The 22679-nt window shown below is 34.3% G+C and overlaps 1 protein-coding gene across 1 annotated transcript; it reads right to left on the bottom strand.

The window, feature by feature from the left end:
- Positions 1–9715: 9715 nt before the first annotated feature.
- LOC129262111 (homer protein homolog 2-like) lies at positions 9716–22330 on the bottom strand. The gene is made up of 8 exons (XM_054900156.2): positions 22203–22330; positions 19793–19927; positions 18636–18748; positions 17881–18037; positions 17250–17363; positions 14621–14701; positions 12354–12529; positions 9716–11993 (listed from the first exon to the last, which is right to left on the bottom strand). Exons 1-8 carry the CDS (start codon positions 22302–22304, stop codon positions 11984–11986), a joined length of 888 nt encoding a protein of 295 aa, XP_054756131.2. The 5' UTR covers positions 22305–22330; the 3' UTR covers positions 9716–11983.
- Between the last annotated feature and the right edge of the window lie 349 nt (positions 22331–22679).

Below are 22679 nucleotides of genomic sequence, written 5' to 3'. Positions count from 1 at the left end.
CATTGAAAAACAAAAATGGAATGATTTTGTTAAAAGCTGGGCCGAGCATTCTCAAGATCTGTAGATGATCTTTAGTGTTAAGTTTTTCTCTGCAACGTCATCAAATAAAAAGGAATGATGAGTCTCCCTAAGAAGAAACATCAAATTTTTCTACCATGGATTTTCGTATCTGGAGTTGTGAAGAAATACTGTTATTCATCATGGTGTACAAAATTGAAGTGCAACAAATTGGTTTCCAGGAATAAGATCCCAGAATTGGAACATCAGCATAAAGAATCCCTCCCTCTCTTCCGATGTTGCTCTACATTGATGCTTCTGCCTAGCACTCGTCTACCTCCCCTGAAGTTGGATGGATAGATTTTGTTTTCAAATCGTTTTCCGGACTCCATGCCCTGGAGATATAAATAGACAGCTCCATTACATCAAGTGAACTTCAAATGTTGCATCGTTGTAGTCTCGCCCTTTTCAGTTTCAGCTATCAGCATGCTTTAATCTTGCAAGTCAGTAACTCAAGCGGAAATGATACCACCTTTAAACGTTACAAGGATTCTGTGTAGCTTTCTTCCTTGAGGATTTTACACTGCCAATGTCGCCCCGTACACCTTGATTTGTGTTTGCTACTGGAGGAAGAAAATCTTACTCAGCAAATCGATATCTGCTGGCAAAGAGGAAGACTTTATCAAGTTGTTGAATGGAAGTCAACTCTGGATAATTCTTGAAGTGAAATGGTAAGTTTGTTATACAGTAGTTATTTGGAGAGATTCTTGTATCTTTAGATTAAAAATACTCTTTTTTTAACTTGAGCTTGTCATCAGTTTCACATAAATCAGTATCTCAGCCTTTCCGAATGTCTGCCACTACGAAAGTGACTGATTCTTAATGTGCGTGAGCTGACATTCAAACATCACAGATGTGCTTAACTTTTTTTTTTAATTCTCTTTCTGAAGTAGACATAAGAGATCCCAGATTTGTCTCAAAGTATTTTGATCCTCATCAAATGGGATTGTCAGGGATCTTGTCTTTCTGACCCATTTTCTCATACTGACTTATTTGGACACGTTCATTTAGATAGAAACTTTGTTACACAGCAGTTACTCCATGACATGCTCCAACAATAAAAGCCATGACAGAATCTCAACCAAAAAGGCTTCAGAGATTTATGAAGTCTTGAAGTCTTCATGTGCCATGATTGGTGCTATAAAACAAAAATTTGGGGACTTGAATCCTTGAAAGTGATCAAGAAAATCTGACAGCTCCTTGTGGTCCTCTGCACTGTGTGGTGAACATTTATGATTCGGCGGAGCAAGCCATAGAGCATTCCAACAAGCAGCCACATGATGGAGGATAAAGCATTGGGACACTGGTGCACTAGACCATGAAGACAATGATTTATCACAGCTTGGTTCTTGGGTTTGGATCGTTGGTCTTCCAATGTGGCTGCTTGGTGGACACTGTATCAAGTTTGCATAAAAAGAATATAGAGATGGTGTGCTCCATAATCATGTGGGAGTCATCTTTTGGCATTGAACAGAGATATCTGAATGGCTGCACAGGTTTATTACAGGCATTGGTCATTGGAAGATTCTGTCATGCAAGTATGGTCATGGGACAAATATTGCGTTTAAAGGAACAATCATGTTGGAAAGATGTATAGGCTAATCATAAAGATAATCATGTGTTATTGTTAAATCGTTGAACGCCTAATGGTAGCAGCGTCTCCCATCTTTCAGAATCTTTTGGTCTGACTCCCGACACTATATTAAACCACTACACTGGTATCATGAAAAGTCTGATCATTGAGGAGATTTTTATTCTACACTGCTGTGTGGACGCACATCTCATATTCAATCTGGGATATTTTGCATTATTGTTCTCATACATGTATTCTTTAAAACTCCCCTTGATGAGCAGATATCCCCTTCCAAGCAAAATTATTTAGTGCTGAACTTTGTTTTTCTTTACATTTAGGAATTGAAATATTAATATATTGCATCATAAATATCATTTGAAGGCCGATGATTACCTCCTTTTCAATGAAGGCTGATTAGTTCAGAGCTTATGTATTCTTTCTTGACATTGTGTTCAAAATGTTATTACTCGAGCTAAACTTCAATCACTGGTTTGGAACAAATTGAATCAAGTGAGTTTGGTGTAGTCACACACAAAAGAAAATTTTAAGGTGGCATTTCCATCATCTTATTGATGATAAGCATTTGGAAATATTGCTTTTCAGTAAATGAAATTTCTTCAAGTGTGAATGTGTTGAATATAATAATTAAAAGCTCTTTGGCAGAACTTGTGTGTTCTTGACCTTGAAACGATTTCAGGAATAACAATGGAAAGTTAACAGGAATATCACTGCAGATGTTTATGTACTTGAAACGATTTCAGGAACAACAATGGAAAGTTAACAGGAATATCACTGCAGATGTTTATGTACTTGAAATGATTTCAGGAATAACAATGGAAAGTTAACAGGAATATCACTGCAGACGTATATGTACATGTATCTAATGGAAGAAGGGATGGTAGAATTTGTTTTGTGACAACGTCTGTCCTGATGCAGAAAAATACTGTTATTGATGAAAGGTTTTTGTAGGACCCAGATCAAAGAGAGGCTAAGCAATATTTGATCAAGGTAGATCTCTTATAAAGGTTTTAATGGATTGCATTTTCTATTCTTTTTAAAAATTGATTTTGAATGTTAGATTTGAATCTTACAAGTCGGCAATATATATACACTCATCTATGTCAGATATCACAACTAAACACATCAATCTAGGAGTCTTCTGAGTTTTCTTATTTTTATTCTACACAGTCTTATGAGTGAGATGATATGTTAATATATGAAGAGTACACCTTGAAACGATTCTACAGTCAAGTACATACGGTTCCACTTGTTGGTACTGATTTCCATTGAAAATTCTTAAGCAAGGGCTTTGTAATCCCTACCATATAGTGAAAGTTTTTGTAATCTTTCTTTGAAAACATTTAAAAAACATTTTACTTTCCAATAATTACAAGTTTAGTCTTGTATCTTCTTGGTTATCTGGACAACTTTGTTTGGCATTCATATCAAAAGAATTCTCTTTTTATTGTCTATATGCACCCATGTTTACGTAAATAGTCAGATGGCGTTGGCGTTGTACATCCATAGGTGAATCAGTCTTGAGGATCCAGGAGTTATGAAATGAGTATTGTGAAGACAATGTCCAAAGGGCCGTGAGTTCATATTCGACTAGAACAGAGCTGTAAACCCACTTCAGTGACACTTGACTGGAATATTTGAAGTTGAACAGAATCCTGATGATAGTGACATGGAAGTTCCTTGCAGCAACTTTTTTCCTTGCTTTACGGAGTCACTTTTAGAGCATCATTCTTATAGATGGGATAGAATGTTGTGAACGCTCAGATCTGCACTATACCCTCCCGTTTTTCTGATTCTGGGATATGTACGTTTCTGATTCCATCCGAAGATGTGACCGTTGTTGCAGGAGTCTTCCAAGGATCAGCTAGATGTATCAGAAGTCCTCTGTGTCTGCAAGTCCATTATTTTAGTGTTTTCTCTTCAAATCAACACGGAGTTATCTGGAAGCCTGTTCAGGATATTGTCAAGTTCACCCGCAATCTTTCTAGTGTTTGCTTGGAAATTTGGGAAATTTCATGCATCGGAGTATTTACGAGGATGGTCTAATCGGGGGCTCCCGTGAGTGTTTCCCAGCATAGACCATTGAACACGGACCACTTTCATGTTGTAGGCTACATACTACAATAAATCAATGTATTGGTAAGTATTGGGTAAGTATTTGGTAAGTTCCAAAAATTTGGCATACTAAAGTAGTTTGTAAAGCTGGTTTTTATGAAAACTTAATGTCAGGATGAACAGTCTGGTGGGTGTTTCATAAAGTAAATTTCAAGTGACTTTAAAAATGAGTGGTGATTCTTATGGGATAAATCCACACCAACGAAAATTGGGTGCGCATAATTTACCTCGAGAAAGGGTCAGTCGTTTGTTAAGTCACTCGTTACTTATGAACAGCTTCATGAAATACCCACCTGAATAATATTTGCTTATATATAAGTTAGCTAAATCTGCTGTCATTTAAAAGACTTGTTGAATATTTAATAGTATCGGAAAACAATTTGGTCTCTCATTTTGGCGCTTGGTATTCCATAGTTTGAAAAATTTGGAAAACTTTACATAGAGCTATGTGAACCATCTTGGGACAACGGAAAAAAAGCTTTACATTTTGACCTCTGAAGAACAAGATTGATTTGATATCACCCCTTGTTTTGTTTTATTTGGGGGGTCGAGCTGTGTTTAACTGGCTATACAGAATCAACTATATTCAAAAGTGGAAAGAGAACAAACATGAGGGGGTGATGATGATATGACCTGGCTTATTTGACTAATCTAATTTGCAATTTCAATATTTCTATGAATGATGAACTTCTGATTCCAAATCTGTGATTTTTCTCTGATGTTTGATTAAACTTTGGTCACTCTATTTCTCAATTGTTATTCAATTAGATTCACTCTACCATCGGTCAGACTTGCCTTTAGATGAGATATTTTTATAAAATGTTCTGAATAAAGATATATGACCTATTTTATACCATACTTTTGTTGTTTGATCCAGTTTGTGTTTGATTTATTGTTGACTGTATTTCTTGTTACTTATGTTAGATTATACTCTGAATTCACATGTGATATTGAGTTGACACCATCTGACACAGAATGACCAACAAAGGGCGCGCAGTGTTTGGATTTATCATTCCACGTGTAGCGCATCAAGTGAACCTGTCTCGGGCAGGTTTGCGTTTACACCAAATCCAAAGCAGTCTCGGGGCACCCCGAGACCGGTCTCGGAACACATCGCGAGGTGGTGCAAGATAGCTTTGCTCAGGAGGGGTCTCAGATAGGTTTGTGCGTTTACACCGGATTAGAAACCTGCCCGAGACTGGTCTCGGGGTGTTCCGAGACTACTAAGGAAATCCGGTGTAACGGGTCATATTCTCAAAATTGTTATGCTGAATTAACTATTGGGAGTCAAGAATGACAAATGACCTTTACATTATGGTAATGCTTTAGTACAGACCTGCCAACCTCTAGGAATGAAAACTGTATTCTGTGATATTTTCCCCAAAAAAAGTGTATTTCATAATATAATGCTTGGCGCACTCGCTCATCGCGGCGCTCAAGCTGCATGCAAGCTAAAATGCGCACTGCTCTTGCAGATGAAAAAAAAACATTAAAACATGTGTATATCTTCACACTGGTTTTAACAAAATGATTGAAAAAAAAGTTACCTGAAATTACATTGATCTATTAACCATATTTGTGTACGTTTTATGAAATAGAGACATATAGAGATTATTTTTCTCAATAAATTACGATTTAGAAAAAATGTACTGCCGTATTTTGGTTGCAAAAACGTACTAAATACGGGTAAAACGTACTGGTTGGCAGGTCTGTTAGTATTCTAAGGCTGAATTCATATGAAAAGCCTCTATTTTAAAGCAGAATGAAACCTGTGAAATCTGAAAATTGAAAGGAAAGAGATCAATGGAAGTTTGAGAAAAAGTGGATAAACTGAGAAACTATGAAGCATTTAAATGTTGAGAACACAAAATTTAATGGAGATCCTCTTCTTGGCAATGCAAACAAGATCTTTAAATGTGTGATGTTACATGTACAACTCTCCCCATTGGACGCTGAAAATATATACCCCAAAACGTCTTTTGTGCTGTGAAGTTTGTATTGCATGCCCTCTGCAAGAGTTATGTGTGACTTTAACCCTAAGAAGACCACCCCTCGACATTTTTCGTGATAAATCCGCTGCGCGAATTATTTTACCGCGTCGCTCACTGACTTTTTACATTCAAGTCTCACGCAACTTTTGAGACCAAATTTGCGACCCCCAGGCACGCGGTTTCAAAATTACGCAATATTTTGTAAGTGCATGCAGACCCAAAATTGCACAAAAACGTGAATTTGTGTACAAATCCAATGCAAATAGTCATTTTAGCCAAAATTCATAAATGTATCATTATTTTTCCTTTTACTGATTGAAATCAATTGATTCCATCTTTTTATGGTCAAAATAAAGTCCCCGACAATTTCCATTGAAAAAACAATTACAAACAAAGTTGAAAAACACAAATACATGTACATAAGAAATTTAGAAAACAATAAAATACATAAGAAAATAAATGTGATTTTGAATTTTTTTTTTTGTACATTTGATCAGATTCATATAAAGTGTCTGTGTACCAAAAAATAGCATTTTAGGGGCATTATTTAGTTAATTAAAGCAAACTTGATTAGCAATAGCAATGAGATTTTTCGAAGAATTTGATCTTGTAGTTTTGTAGATCATGCCATGGGTAACGCACGTGCCAAGTTTCGTCGCGATCGCGCGATTGACGGCTGAGATCATAAGGGGGGGCTGAATCAGCCCCCCCCCCCCCCCCAGTCTTCTTAGGCATCGAAATAGCCCAGTCTATTTAGGGTTAATAGAGCTGTGTTTAAACGCTAACAGGCACATGTTATTTAATGCGTAAACTGATTGATGTACACCGATAAAGGTCCAATTTTGGGGGGATGGTGTTGAATTATACTTCTTTATCACTTAATCCAAGTAAACTTTGGTTTTATTTGCATCAATTGACCCACCCAACCCATACCTGTTACAAAGTCTTTGTTCTTATTGGAAAAGTTTACGCAATAAAATAAAGTCAAGGCCACCCAAACAACTACACTGTATAATACTGAAAAATTCCTCCAAAAAATCAAATTTGACAAAAAATAGTTACAATCACAACACAGGTGGAATGCAAGCGGGGGAACCAGGGATGCCATAAATTCTTTTGTAATTGTATTGAATGAAATGACAAATATTTCTATGTTTCCCTTTATGTAAAATATGGTTGACTTCTCATCGATCATATGGATAGCAATAACTCATTATTCAGTCAAGAGCAATAAAATCTACAAAAAATAGAATATTTTCTTTGTATATGACTAGATTCTAAAGAAATAGTGAGTGCCTGACTTATTTGCATATCACCCGTGTTGCACATTGAACTGTTTTGTGTCCCACCACAAATGGTAAGGAAAGTTTTTTTTTTTTTTTTTTTTCATTCCTGGCTCAATCCATTCAAGTACCACTCAAAATTTCACTCAACTCGTACATCTGATGAATAAACAAAAATATCCATATTTTTCATGTTAAATTATTTATTGTCAAAATAACAAGTTGTTAACCTGGTATGTAGAGGAATCTTTGAAAAGCCTGTTTTTATAGGTAGGTCGAAAGTTGGAATGTGTGATAGAGACATACATTCAGAGATCAAATTAGATAGATGTAAACTTACTTGCCATGTAACAGATACAATTAATTATTTGCAATTAATTGTAACTTTTGAACATGGTTTGTCATACACAAATGGTTATGGTTAAATGTACATTTGATTGTATAATTCTGGAAGAATAGCTCTTCAAAACTTATTTCATTAGTTACCGTACCAGAAATTCTTTGAACAGATGTTTTTCAGTTTGAGGAGCCATCATTGCTTGGGCACTCAAGTCCACCGAAAAAAAAATTGATTTGAATCAACAGAGAAAAATCAGACAAGCATAATGCTGAAAATTTCATTAAAATCGGATGTAAAATAAAGGACATTTTAAAGTTTCGCTTATTTTTCACAAAATAGTTATATGCACAATGTAGTCACATGCAAATGAGAGAATCAATGATGTCCCTCACTCACTATTTCTTTTGTTTTTTATTGTTTGAATTATACAATATTTCAATTTTACAGATTTGACAAGGACCAATTTGAGTTAACAAAAGGTTGAACAATGGTAATTCTACATGTATAGGGAGAAATAAAACTTTGTTTCACAGGACAATGAGAAAATTTGAATATTTCATATAATAAAATACAAAAGAAATAGTGAGCGAGTGATGTCATCAGTTCCCTCATTTGCATACCGACCGAGATGTGCAATATAACTTTTTGCTGAAATCAAGCGAAATTTAGAAATGTCATAACTTTCTTGTTTTTCATCCGATTTTGATGAAATTTACAGTGTTATGCTAGTTGGATTTTTCTCTTTTTATTCAAATCAACTTTTTGTTTTGGTGGACTTGGCCTTTAACATTATGTCAAAGACTATGGAGTGCACTACTCTTATTACAGCATATACTGTAACATGTGAATAGGCACATGGCATGGAAAGGCATTATCTGAACACAAACCCTTGTACTTGTACATGTTCGTCGTCATGAAGGTTTAAGTTGCTGTAGTGAGGACATGACACCTTTTCAAATATTCAGAGCTTTTCTTTGATTTAAACAGTAAAAATTTAATCACACCATGTATAAAAGGTAGAAATTAATTTGATTAATTTCCTGGCATATTAAATTGTTTGCTTGGTTTTGGGGTTTTTTTACTCATTAGTGTAGAAACTTTAAAATTGCAAGGCACTCTGGATAGTCTTATTTCATCCATTATCTTGGAAGGAATAATTTTATTTTATTTTAGCATATTAGAAAGAGAACACATTTCCTTAACCAGGTTTTTTTATGCAATTTCTCCTTTATCTAATTGGGTTTCTAAAATCATATTTTCCCTTTCTTTCATAACCCCAACCTCTACCCAGGAAGAAAAAGAAATACAGACTGCATGTAAATGTATAATTGTCTAAATGGTCTAATTCTAATAGTGATTGTCAGTTTCTATGATGAGTGAAAATAGACGAATATGCAGTACAACATTGCCATTTTTTTAATGTGTGTGACCTTGCTTCTACACGTATGTTACTGAATCATCAGTTATATTACATATACAAGAAATTGCATGCTACATTAATACCCCCAACCTGTCCTCATGAAGATAATTTACAGATATTGCAGCAATATATACCAAAATACAATATTTTCAAACAGTTTCTGTACAGGGGCCCGTAACATAACGGTTAGCTATTGATCGTAAGCTTGATTGTCATGTTTGATTGTACATTGTAGTCCATGCAATCAATCGTAAGTATATTCTTCTTTGGTGACTGCTAAGCTTTGTGTTATGGGCCCCAAAGCTGATACAATTTTCTCAATATAAAGTATGGAATATAGTCTTCATTCTATTTACAAAAACAAAACAAAAAACCAGCACAAAAATAATCACATTGATTGGAAGAAAGTTCATAAGATACAAGAAAACATGAAGACTACAGACCATATCAACATGACATTCCATAAAATTTCGTGAATTTATGCCTTTTGATTAACTACATTTTTACAGGATTTGTTGAAAAGAGTTGGTTTGTAAATGGAAGTTAATTTTCTGCAATTATAAATACCATAACACATGCTTGTTTTAATCATGACAGAAGCAGGATTTCAGGATTTGGTATACACGTTTAAGTATAGATAGTGCAGTAAAAACAAATATGTCCTTGGCATGATTTATGATTACATTTATGTATTGAAAAAAGTTCACACAATATCACATTTGATAATTTATCATATCTTACAAAAATATATTCACATGAAGCATACAGTAATCACAAGTAACTATATTAGAAGCTAACTTGAAAAAAAAAAGAATAATGACTTATATTATAATAATATAATATAATAATAGTAATGATTTTAAAAAATATATCCTGACATTTTGAGCAGTGGTAATAGACCAGTCTATAACCACTGCCAACTGTTCATCACACTAGCATTTTAATTTTTTCACAGAAAGAATTCTTTCAAATAGATACACTGTAAAATTCATGTGACTCGTAAAAGTTAAGTCTAATCGCCTATGAATACACTAAATTTGTAATAAAATGTAAGTAGATTTTAAATTTCAGTCTGCTATGATTATGCAAGTGAAAGACTAACATTAAGTTCACGAGACAATACATTCTATTTTAGTTCACAGGCTATGTTGTGAACAAATTTGTAAATTAAGCTATATTCATAACAGATACAGCCATGGGCGTCGGCGCAAAAGATTATCTTTTGTTCGTACATGTAGGGGGGGGACATCTTTTGTTGCATCCCCCCCCCCTTGAACACAAGATAATCCTCTGCGCTGATGGCCATGGATAAAGTGTACATAATTTAGCGTTAGTGAATTGTGTATCATGATCAAAAACATGCTTCAGTTTCACCCTGCGAAATATAACATCTATTTAATATGGAAATGCAGCTCTTCCTGATCCTAAAAATATTTAGCATGTTTTACAAATGTTATTACAAATATTATATTGCATGTATAAACATTGATTTCATCGACACTAACATGCATGATGAATAAATAAATGTAATAAATAAAACATTCTGCAGATACATTTTATACGCTTAAAATCAATTTTTTTTCAACAGCTCAGGGGCAGCACAGTAAACTGAGGAATTGGAATTACCGGATTCTAATCATATGTCCACTTCACATGTAGCGAATCTTTCAGATAAGATGCCAATAATTAATTACATACATAGAGAGACAAACCCCATAATCTACATATGTATACCAATAAATACACATTAAAGACTAAATCTTGATCAACAATCCAGTGTTGTTGTGTGGATAGACTCATGAAATCATAATGGTTCCATTCTGATATTACTCCTGTCATATGATGTAAATAATTTTAATTTTGAATCAAAAGTCTGTGAACATAACTTTGGAAAGATTATTATGTGCTCAATTGTTTTACTACATGTATCTTACTACATGTATCAGTAAACTTTTTTTTAAACAATTTGGTTGCTCAATAGTTGTTGCCTTACAACAAAAAAACAAACACAGCTTGCCTCTGCAACATTTTTTGATTCCTTGTACCACATGGACTTTGTACACAAATGTTGCTGAACTTTTTTGTCCCATTTCTGAACGACTCTTTTAAGTACGAGTTGAACTGTAGGTCCCCTGGCTGAATATAAACATGCACAAGCTGACAAAATTCATTAGTTATACATGAAACAAACACACAGACCATACAAACATGAAGGACTTGCATGAACGTAATGATAAAGGTAACAAACCCTGATGATGGGTATGAAATCCCTCTGCGTAGGATTACCAAATCAACATCTGAAAAGATCTTGATAACCAAGTTACCCTGCAAAGTTAAAATCACTTGTTTGGATTTTCAGCCAAATTTTTCAGCCACTGACAAATCATAACAAAGAATAAAAAGGAAAAACATTCACTCAACAAACATAAACTTATGCCATAAGACAATTCGTGATCTCAGCAAGTCTTGAACGTTGGTATTGAGGAAACATCAACATCATACTTAAAAAGCTGGTGTTGGGATTGGCCTCAGAAAATATGACAGATACTTCTGGCAGTTCATGACGAACACCGGTGTGTCATTGTCCGAGACTGAATTGAGCATTACAGCTGGTATTGAAGATTCATGAGTAATTTGCCCATTTAACTACACCCCTAGGGAGGGGAACTGTAATTTTTCATGCTCAAAATTATATATACGGCCCTTTCTTAAATAAAGATTGCTCAAAGTATGCCTGCATGCACATGATGCATTTTTTTTTTAAGATATAGCTTTATTCTTCTGCGTTTCATCACAACCGCATTTGTGTCCAAGCCACAAGCTAACCAAGGCCATGAAGTAAGAAGCTTATTGACTAATCATAAGGCTGAATCTTACGATTGATTGCATTTGATTGCTGTACGCATACAATGGCAAAAATTAACCATATCATCAATTGCCAGGTTTTGCGTTACAGGGCAAAACATAGTCTGCATCTTCACATTCTAAAACATCCTTGAAGAAGCATGGTTGTTGTTTTTTTCTTTTTGTTTCCAAATTCCATATTCAATACAAGTGAAAGAATGTTGAATTATTGCAATGTTGTTTAGCTCTGTTGGCGTCCAATTGAAAATTGGGATGGAAATGTGTAGTCCTTGTATGCATCCATAAGTCAAAATGACCAATAGATTGTTGCAGCGATGGGCATCATGGATTTCTGTGGACAGAAATTTGAAGAAAAACAATATGAAGAAAGTTAAAACCCAATCATAGACAACTCAATTGATAACTATTATTTAAATTTATTAGAATTGGATTCAAACTTTATTTTTTTATAAACAATGTTTGAATTGTTAAGGAGTAAGTGAACATGTGAATATTCTTGGCCCTTGTTGTTCTGAGACATTCAAAGTATATTGAAGTGCTAAAACTATTGCAAATAATTCTAGACATAATAAAAACCTTCCTTTCAAAGATTCATCTTTCATCTGAAGAAACCAACTAATAATTGATGCAACAGTGAGTTGTCCTTTATCAAAATCTTCATAATTCCTGTTAGGTTGAACGAAAAACTTACAATGACTTTCCGAGATGGATATGTAATGAAGCGAGCTGTTCTAAAGTACTACCAAGCTTTTCGTGCAGGGTCGTCAATTGTGTGCTGTTCTCTTCCCTTGCGCTTCTCTCTTGTTGAAGCTTATCTTCAAGATCAGTGAGACGACTGGTGAGAGCATCTACATTGGATGTAGTTTTCTGAAATCAACAAGTATGATTGATCATTATGGAAGGTTTGAAGATATAACACTTGACTTGTCTAGATTATACTTTTACATCTAATGGGGACTTGTTGCATTGAAGACTTCGTATCATTAACCATACTTATCAATAAATACTATAAAACAACCATTATTCATTAATAAATGGAAAGTTGTATGATGCATTATGAGAGTTATTCTCCAAAATCATCATGATAGGCTGCAGAGTCCTGTGAAATCAGTCAGTCCGCAAGCCCCTGTGTTAATGAGCAAATGAGCAAGATTTATCCAAGTCATCTCGTGGCTGAATTCATGTCCCTGCAAAATCTCGTGAATTGTGAGACTTTCTTTCTCAAAGAATTTAACCACTTTCTCCTTGAGTAATATTGATTATTTTTGTACCATGGGCAAGAGTAAATGTTACCCTTTTATATTGGTCATTTCTTTTGAATGAAATATTTTGATAAATAAGTGAATTTTTTACCTGAAAAGATGCATCAAACAGAATTTTCTTCCTGTGTTTTCACTTGCAAATTGTGCAACATTTTGTGTTTTAGGCACCAACATTATTTATATCATCAGAAAGCTCAAACTCTATACTTTCTTACAATGTCACTCTTGATATGTGGCATCTTTTAGATGGGTCAGCAGCCAGTTATATCCATCAAGATGCAAGACGAGATTTCTGAAATTTCTGAGTAACATAAAATCCAGAGTTCTGATTGGCTGAATACTGTTTTCAAAACAAACAGGCGCGGGTAATTTGAAGAGATTACCACATGGTGAGTGTGACCTTGCAGAGGCCCAGTGTGGGGAACATTGGAATTTGCGTGGGTGTGTGGTCTATGACCAATCAGAGCGCAGTATTCTTGTTTTTGAGCTGCAAAATGTACTTGGCCCATGAAAAGCTGGCTGCTGACCCATCTAAAATACATCTTCTTATAAAAATTATATCATATTAAAGCTTAGATCTTCAGCTTTATCATGATTTAAAAATCATTTGTGCCTAAACAGAAATTAAGTGTGAAAACAACAACTTTTGTTGCATGAAAAAAAATATTTTGTTTCATGTTTTAGATCTACAGTTTTTCCTATATTACAACATTCTTTTAAAAATCCAAACACATGACCTAAAAGAATGATTCTTCTTCTTTACAAAGATACCAAAAACATGAAATTTGGTCAATATTTAGAGCAGCAATGGCCGAATAAAAAGAGGTGTTTTGGTTCGCACCAAGCTCATTAACTATGCAAAAACCCTCTTGTCATGAATATCACTTGGATAAAAGAAGCTACTTTTTCAGGGCTTGCGGACTGACTGAAATACATGTAGTGACTACAGAAGACAAACACAAAGATATTTATTTCAAAATTCTCAAAAGAAATTCTTTAACATGATTGGGAAATATTGATTATAATGCACCAAAGTCTGTGTATGCTTATAATGATATAAGATTTAAGAATCGCAAAATATAAAGATATTAGTTATGTTTTGCTACGAGTAGCATACACACACCAAACACATCTAAACAGCATCTTATGCAGGACCCACTTTCCAGAATATCCTTCCTAAAACATGAAAATATTTGAAAATGCACCAATTGTTTTTACACTCCCCTTATACGAATTCTACTTTAGTTTAATTAACAAGGAAGAGCATTTTGATAACGTAATATCTCCGACTTGTGTCTAGAATGAGGAGTTCAATGTACAATAAGATGTTCTGTATCAAATGTATTAATATGAATCCAGGTCAAATGATTGGTTGAAATAAATCACATGACCACTGACTAGTCATTCACTTTACACGTAGCCAACAGGAAAATTTGTTGACTAGTTCTACTAAGTGGTCATGGTTCGAGACGAGGATGGTTTATAAAATAACAAGGATCCACATCAATATCTTATAAAACATACACATCATTTTGCTTAGGCATTAGAATAATTAGTTAATTACCAACACTCGTTACTTTATAACATTCCAAACGTGGGTTAGAACTGTTCCAAAGGTACCTTCATATGCATTTAATTCTTATTCCCCTGATGGTGTGTATTTTTTGTATCCTGGTCTTCAGTTGAGACTGCTTACCTCAAGTTCTGCTGACAATCTCGTATTCTCTTCTGTCAAACCCGAAACTTCTTCAAGCCTCCTGGATAAGTTCTCCACTTCCTGTAGAAACAACAGTATATTTTTAGATGAAATTTAGAGAATGTTTCAGTCTTGTACGAAAGAAAAGATCAGATAATATATCAACTTTAAGTGGCATTTATGACTTTAATTAGTCACAGGTCATTTCCTGATAGAAAAGGAGATATTAAGCTGTGAAAAACTTAGTACATATATACATGTACTGTTTAGCAAATAAAGGTTTCATAGTTTCTACTCCTTTAAAGGACAAGTCAACCCAAACAAAAAGTTCATTTGAATAAAAAGAGAAAAATCCAACAAGAATAACACTGAAAATTTGATCAAAATCGGATGTAAAATAAGAAAGTTATGACATTTTAAAGTTTCGCTTAATTTCACAAAACAGTTATATGCACATCCTGGTCTGTATGCAAATGAGGAGACTGATGACATCATCCACTCACTATTTCTTTTGTATTTTATTATATGAAAAATTGAAATATTCTAATTTTCTCCACTTTGTCAAGTGAAACACCAATTAATTCCTCCATGAACATGTGGAATTAGCATTGTTTAATACTATATGGTTCGGTCAAGTTGGTCCTTATTGTCAAATCGGTAAAAAATGAAATATTGTATATTTCAAACAATAGAAAACAAAAGAAATAGTGAGTGTGGGACATCATCGACCGTCTCATTTGCATGTCACGGAGATGTGCATATCACTGTTTTGTGAAAAATAAACAAAAATTTAAAATGTCATAACTTTCTTATTTTACATGCGATTTTGATGAAATTTTCAGCATTATGCTAGTTTGATTTTTCTCTATTTATTACAATAAAAAACTTTTCTGGGGTGGACTTGACCTTTAATACTGATAACTTTATTATTATAATTGTAATCCAATCACTGTTAAGTTCTGCAAAACAATGTGGTATTAAAATGGTTGTTGGGAAATCCTTTCCATGACAAATAAAACTGGAATAAAGCAAGAGCCAATGTGGAGTTCCACTCAGTTATCTAATCCCCTCCCTTTATCAGTAGTCTCATATGTTATAGTCACACCAACGAAACTGACTCCAAACTGACAAATGGTATGTAATTGGAAATAATAAAACAGCTTTGGTTGGTCTGGGCCCGTTGCATAACAGTTACTATTATGGTATCTTTGCCATCCAATGGCAATGGTAACAATGCTAATCAGCCAATCAGAATCTAAGATTTCAGAGAAGTTACCATTGGATGGCAGAGTTTCTATATAGTAAGTTTTGTGCAACAGGGCCCTGTACATGTATTACTCTACTCTACTCTTTCCAACAAAACTCAAGCTCATTATGGGGGAGATCTTGTATCGGTGACACATGTTTCGAGCATTTAAAGGCTCAGATGACAAAAACACCTTTTCCAGTGATTTCATACTGATAAGCGAGATAACAAAAACTATACAAAAGAAAGCAAACAGGAGGTAATTTGAACGTACATGTAGTTACATAGCCTTTGTGAAGAGTGCTTTCTTCACAAAAAGTGCAAGACTTGACCACCCACTCAACAATAAACAGGATATCCTTGATTCAGGCTATCCTATAGGGTGTATTGATTTTTTTTCTTTCAACTGACATCCTGGGTATTCTATCTAAAGATAATATATTGATTTTTGTTTTCAATATATTGAATATTGTAGAGACAACAGCATCTATGAGTGTTTAATTCACACATGTACACAATCAATAGAGTAAACTTCAAGCACAAGTCCATAGTTGATTTTGAACACAAAATTGATAAAAGAATCAAGCATACATGTATATGTAGTAATGAAAATGTTTATAAAAATCTGATGTCATTTTCAGTTTTGCTTTAATATATTTCACGAGACAGTTTTTACATGGTCACCCTGGCCAGTATGCAAGTTTTGAGGGAGCCAATGATGTCATGTACACTATATTTTTTGTATTTGATTATTCTAAATTTCCATTTTTATCCGATGATGTACAATATCTGTTTGATGCTTGTTGGAAATGTTTATAGTTTACTGTGAGTCAGAGAAGGGCTTCACAAATTTGTGTATGTAATACTAGATGTAAAAATACAAAAATACAAAAATCCACTAAGAATGTTATACAGGTATCTTCTGAGACTTTTGGAGAAATTTGACTTAGAAGTATGCAACTTTCGCGTTGCATATAATCTGGTGGATGCTTCATTACGCTGTTCACAACTTATAATTGCTTTACACAAGATTGGTGACCCTTTCTGTGTTACATGATAATGCCTATGTAACATGTTTTAGTTTTGCCTAAAGTTTACAAACACCTTTATATGAAACACGTAAGTGAGACCCGTTGCTTAAAATTACGAGTATGGTAACTTTGCCATCCACTGGTAACTTTCATGGAATTCTTGATTTTGATTGGCTGATGAGCATTGTTACCATGGTAGTCACCATTGGATGGCAAAGTTACCATAATATATTAGTAGCTTTTATGCGATGGGGGCCCTGGTGTAAAAAAGTTGATTGGCTTTAAAGGCAAATACTCAACTTATTTCAGTTTGACTTATAAATGCAAGTTCGCCTGAATTCTAAAATATTACCTGTTCTTTGTTTTTATGAGCCAGTGTGAGTTCCTGTAACCTGTTTTCAAGTTCTACAGTATCACTGTGTCCATTCTGAGCCTCAGGTTCAACCGTTGCTTCTATCTCCTTCATCTACAATGAAAAAATCAAGTACAGACATTGACAAGCTACTCATTTACTGAAGCAAGACTATTCATGCCATCACTCATAGTATCAAGTCAAAATATGTTTTCATTGTGTTCCATCATATTACTATAAATTGTACTCTGTATTCTGACCATGACAGTGGCTAGCCGACAGTGTTCTTTTTCCCACAAAAAGTTAAACTGGGCAATTCTGTTTTTTAAAAAGTGTATGCCAGACCTCTTATTCATGGGACCTTCTTGAAGTAATATATCTCTGATTTCTGGTTCTTACTACAGTCTGTATTCTGTAATGGGCTCGAATGATCATTACTTTGGTGGATTGTGAAGTGAAGTAGGAATTAAGAAAATAAGGTTTTAAGTGCACAAAAGGTTGTTCGTTTTCTGGAATTGCTAAACTTTGTTCCAAATTCAAAATTTAATTTAAAAAAAGATAAATACATTGGTATACCCTGTTTCTGATGAGGACTATTGAGCATTTTACAGATCTATCTTCTTATCCTTACCTTTTTCTTTAATCTGACATTCTCTTCTTTGTAAGCTGATAATTGTCTCTTCCACTCTTCAACGTTAGAAGTACTCTCTTGAAGGGCTGTGGTCAATCTAGCATTGTTGTTCTTTAACGTCTGAAGCTCCAACTCCCACTTCTTGGCATTATTTGAACTGCAGATCAATTAAGAATAAACAAACATAGTTACAGATATAGCTGTGTGTGGACGTATTGTGGTCTAGTGGTTTTGAATCTCTCCTTTAAAAAAGAGTCATGGGTTCAAATCTCAGATTGTGCTGCACTCAGCTGAGGTGAGAATTAATTCTTGCATCCATCTGAATGTATTACATAAGCTTGACCTGAAGCTGGTGTAAACAATAATAATGCGCTTCAGTATACAATATTTTCTAGATAAATGGAGTTATTGTTATCCAGAATACATTACTTAATATAGAGTTTAAAGGTTATTTAAATGAAGGCAAGAAAAAAGTTACCCTACGACAAACATGTAGTTATGCTACAGTCAAAACAATAGGATAAAAAAATGCAATCTTTAGAGAAAAAAAACACAAACCAAGTTTGCAAATGCCTAAATTGTAATTGCCGGCATACAGACGTCTACTTGCATAACATTTTATTAAGAAAGCAATTAGAAACCATCTTCATCAAGAAATTAAAGAGTGGTACATTTTACTTTCTATAGAACCCCCTGTCACCTGCAAAAGAAAATCGCCGCTCAAACTGTCATAGAATATTATGATCATTCTTTACCTCTGAGCCAATGCTATTTTCAGTCTATCATTCTCATATTTGAGCTGTGCATCGGAGGATGCCATAATGTGTACTGAGTTGGAGATTGAACCTGTTGAATCACCAGAGTTTTGCTGCAAAAATACAAGATATAATAATAATAATAATAATAATAGACAGTTCTTGTATAGCGCATAACACATTATAAATAACGTCTCTATGCGCTTCCAAAGGAATTGGATATTATTACCCTGGATTTAGAATTTATAGTGATATAAGATTGAATTACTAATATTCAGAAAGCCTTATTGAATGAATTCCCTCCCACGAAAGATCCGTAATAGCAAGTGTGTCGAAACATTTAAGATTAGCTAAAAACTTTAATACCTCTATAACTCTTTTTATCAATGATTTCTGTGTTCTTTTTCTGTAAGCATCACTATTGAGATGGATATGGCACCTAAAAAATTACATTTTATTGAGGGGGCGTACAGAAGGATAACAATTTCTGATGTCATAAAATCAATGCTCTTTAATATGGTACACCTGTACGTGCATAAAAAATGTCTTTCCATTGTAGCATATCCAATAAAAATCCCAAACTCTGTTGTTCAATAATGTACTTTCGTCAAAACTCTATCTACATCTATATGCTTCTCTCAGTTTCTGTTTTTTTTTTTAAACCAACTTGACATTGGGCTGGAACTTCCTCTTTTGTTTTTGAGCCCGGCGCACACTAGATCCAATGCTCAAAGAAATTATAATAGCATTTGATATGAACATTCTAACTGACATGTACACAATCTTTACGTTCAATTGAGGTACACTGTATGGATACTACAATTAAATTCCAGTCTATTCCAAGCCTTCCTGGAGGAATAAATACAAAGTCAATTCCCATCGTAAAGAAGTCCTCATCAGCTGGGACTTGAAGCCAATTTAAATTTTACTCTGACAATTAGGCTAGCAGCAAAACAGAATTCTGATTTTATTATTCTGAGCATTATGCAGAACTTCAAATAAAATAGTTTTACTTCTTGGAAATTTTATTATAATAATGCAAAATGTGAAAAATTGTGTCATAGTTGGATCATCATGTAGTGCGCACTGGGCTTACATGTAAGACTGAACTGTATGTCCACCCATCCATCAGGTCAACTGTCAAAATTGACCATTACCTTAGCATGATTGATTTCGTTATTGGTGATCTTGGTCGTTCCATTCTGGATGGGGGTGGAATCAATGCCTTTCTTGGTAGGCTCTGATGTGATTTCTAATGCTGCTTCCTTCACTCTCTCAAATTCTTCTATGAACTGTATGGGAATTAAAAAAGGTGGAAAACACAATATGGTCACAATAGACAAAAAAAAATATTGCTCCTAACATAGGAGTTGATATCCCCCTCCTCTTCCTTCTTTATCTCTCTCTATCTTCACATTGATCTATCTATCTCTCATAACATAATTTGAGAGAAATATTCAAGCCCCTCCCCAGAACAATCAACACATCAAATCAGAACACATCCATGTAAAATTACAACAGACAGTCTACATGTAAAACAAAACTAGAATAGATTATTATTGTCACTGATGGTGAACAGTTGATGGCATACCGTATTTTAAGACAAACATATAAAGTGAAACTGAAATTACTTAGTACTTGAAAAATATGATAATTAACTATAACTTATGATGTACCATGGTAATAAAAAATATGCTATAATGGGTTATTTGAATTTCAAATATCCAATTAAACAATAGGCAATAAAATAAATGTATGTCATATATAATATGTAGTAATTATCACTGGGGAATTACAAAGAAACCAAGAAAGATTACATGTACATGTAAATTACATTTTAGAAGGAAATAACCCACAGAGATGGCTAAAAGTGTTACAAAATATCTATAAAAACATAGATGAAAACGGGAGGATCACAATTATTTTATTCATATACAAGAGATGAGCTTTGACAAAAAGTGAGACGAAGATTGGGACAAACAACCATGCATGAAAATGTATGAATGGGAACTTTATAAGTACCCGGTACTATAAAAAGTACTTCAACAATCATGAAAAGAAAAGGTGAAAGAAGTTATAAAGAGAGATCTACATGTAGCAAGAGGAAAAGGGGAAAAAGGAGTAAGACACTTTCAACATGTACATCTAAAACAAATTGCTTTTTAACAAAACCTTGAAATGCATTGCCCTCCATAGAATAAATTAACTAACAAGGTCTGTCATCTTTTATGTTTCCAATAGGCAGGATGAAATCGGGTGAGGGCATATTTTATACCCCCCTCCCCCTACACACACAGTTGCAAGTATGTGTAGTATGCAAACACTATAAATCATGCATCTTAAAACCTAGACCTGCCTTCGAAAGTAGTATGACAAGGAATTCATGATCTCCTATCACGTGAAATATTAGATCATGTATTTTTTTAGTTCATCCTTATTAGGATCTAGCACCAGAAGTTTCGTCTTAAAATGGAGTTGGTATTTATATAAGCAGAAAAGGGAGAGAAAAGGTCAGCCAGGGTTTTAGCACGTTTCCATCATCTACTAGAAGGAAAGTTTAAGCTCTGTTCAATGTAGCCCAGACTGATTGGCTTTCATATCAAGTCTTGAGCACTCCCTTTTCTTGTTCAAAGATGTTAAACCTCATTTTGATATCCCAATCATTGATCAGCCCCCCCCCCCCCCTGGCTGGGTCATGATTTACAGAGACATTCTGCCTTTTGTCAGGTGCTTGATAGTGATACATTAAAATGGAGAGGTATTTAATAGGCCTACATGTGTATTATGCTGGGCCCACTGGTAGAACAGTTTTATATCTAGTGGCTAACCTGAATAACAATGGTTAAACATTATCAGGTGTAACCAGTTACTTGTATTTGCTTTAATGACAAAACCAACATTTCATTGACTGAATTATTCATGTATCAATTTTTTTTTTTTTTTGGTATCATTACAATTACATAGATTTATACATTTATTAATATTTATTCATTATTTATTTAATTATTTTACTTTTAAGTCTTATTTCATTTCTATCCATTCATCCCTTTTTTTAATCATTATTAATATTTGGGGTGGCAAGGGACTTCAAACAAATTACAAAGGATACAGTGTACAATGAGCCATGGCATACATGTACATGTAGTTTCAAACACAGCTGTAATAATTTCAAAAATATTACCCCTTTCATAAACCCAATAAAACCCAATTATGCGGCTAATAGCAGCATAATTTGGTCGTAAAATCGGAGGAGGACAAGAGTTATCCGCATTATTCTGATGCTGCTATTATCTGCATAATAGCGGCATCGGGACAAGATTTTGAGTTTATGAACGTATTTCCAAATAATGCGGATAATTGCCATGGTGCAGTCACAAGGTCACCCTTTTCCAACACAACCGCATCGGAGGGGGCGTGTCCAGTTGTCATGACGATTATCCGCCTTTTTCAGAACGGGCGCTCGTAAAAATAATGCGGATAATTTTCGGAGTTTGTGAAGGCAATTTTTATTAGGCGGCTAATTGGAGGATAGGTTTTATTGGGTTTATGAAAGGGGTATAAATATACCTTATTGAGATCTGTCTCAGAGCCAAAGCCCAGCCCATAGACAGTGTTCGCCCTCGTATCGGCCCACTGCCCAAACTTCTGTGACGTCTTGGTGAATGCCATGGTGGATGAAATAGTGCTGTTAATAATTGCCTGAAAGGAGAATTTTCAAATCAAACTTGAAAATGAGGTGAGCAATATATTTATACATGAAACAATAATAGAAATGGAATAAAAAGTATTAAAGGACTTCAGAAATTCCAATTCCAATTCCTAGAAATCCTCACATTTTGATTGTTTACATGTACCGTACATGATAAATGATATAAACACTGTATAGGGGTAGAGGTATTGCTCTATGACTTAACTGGCAATTACAATTCTTGATTCATTTTTCCTAATTTTTTTCAAGTTGTTTGTAGTTCATGGGGTATATCTACATTATGTAATGTTATCTTCTTGATTCCTATTAAATATCTTTGAAAACCATGGACTTTC

Source organism: Lytechinus pictus, chromosome 5 (genome assembly GCF_037042905.1).
Source record: "Lytechinus pictus isolate F3 Inbred chromosome 5, Lp3.0, whole genome shotgun sequence".
Classification (NCBI taxonomy): Eukaryota; Metazoa; Echinodermata; class Echinoidea; order Temnopleuroida; family Toxopneustidae; genus Lytechinus; species Lytechinus pictus.
Note: the sequence above shows the minus strand (reverse complement) of the source record. Positions and strands in the feature narration are given on the sequence as shown.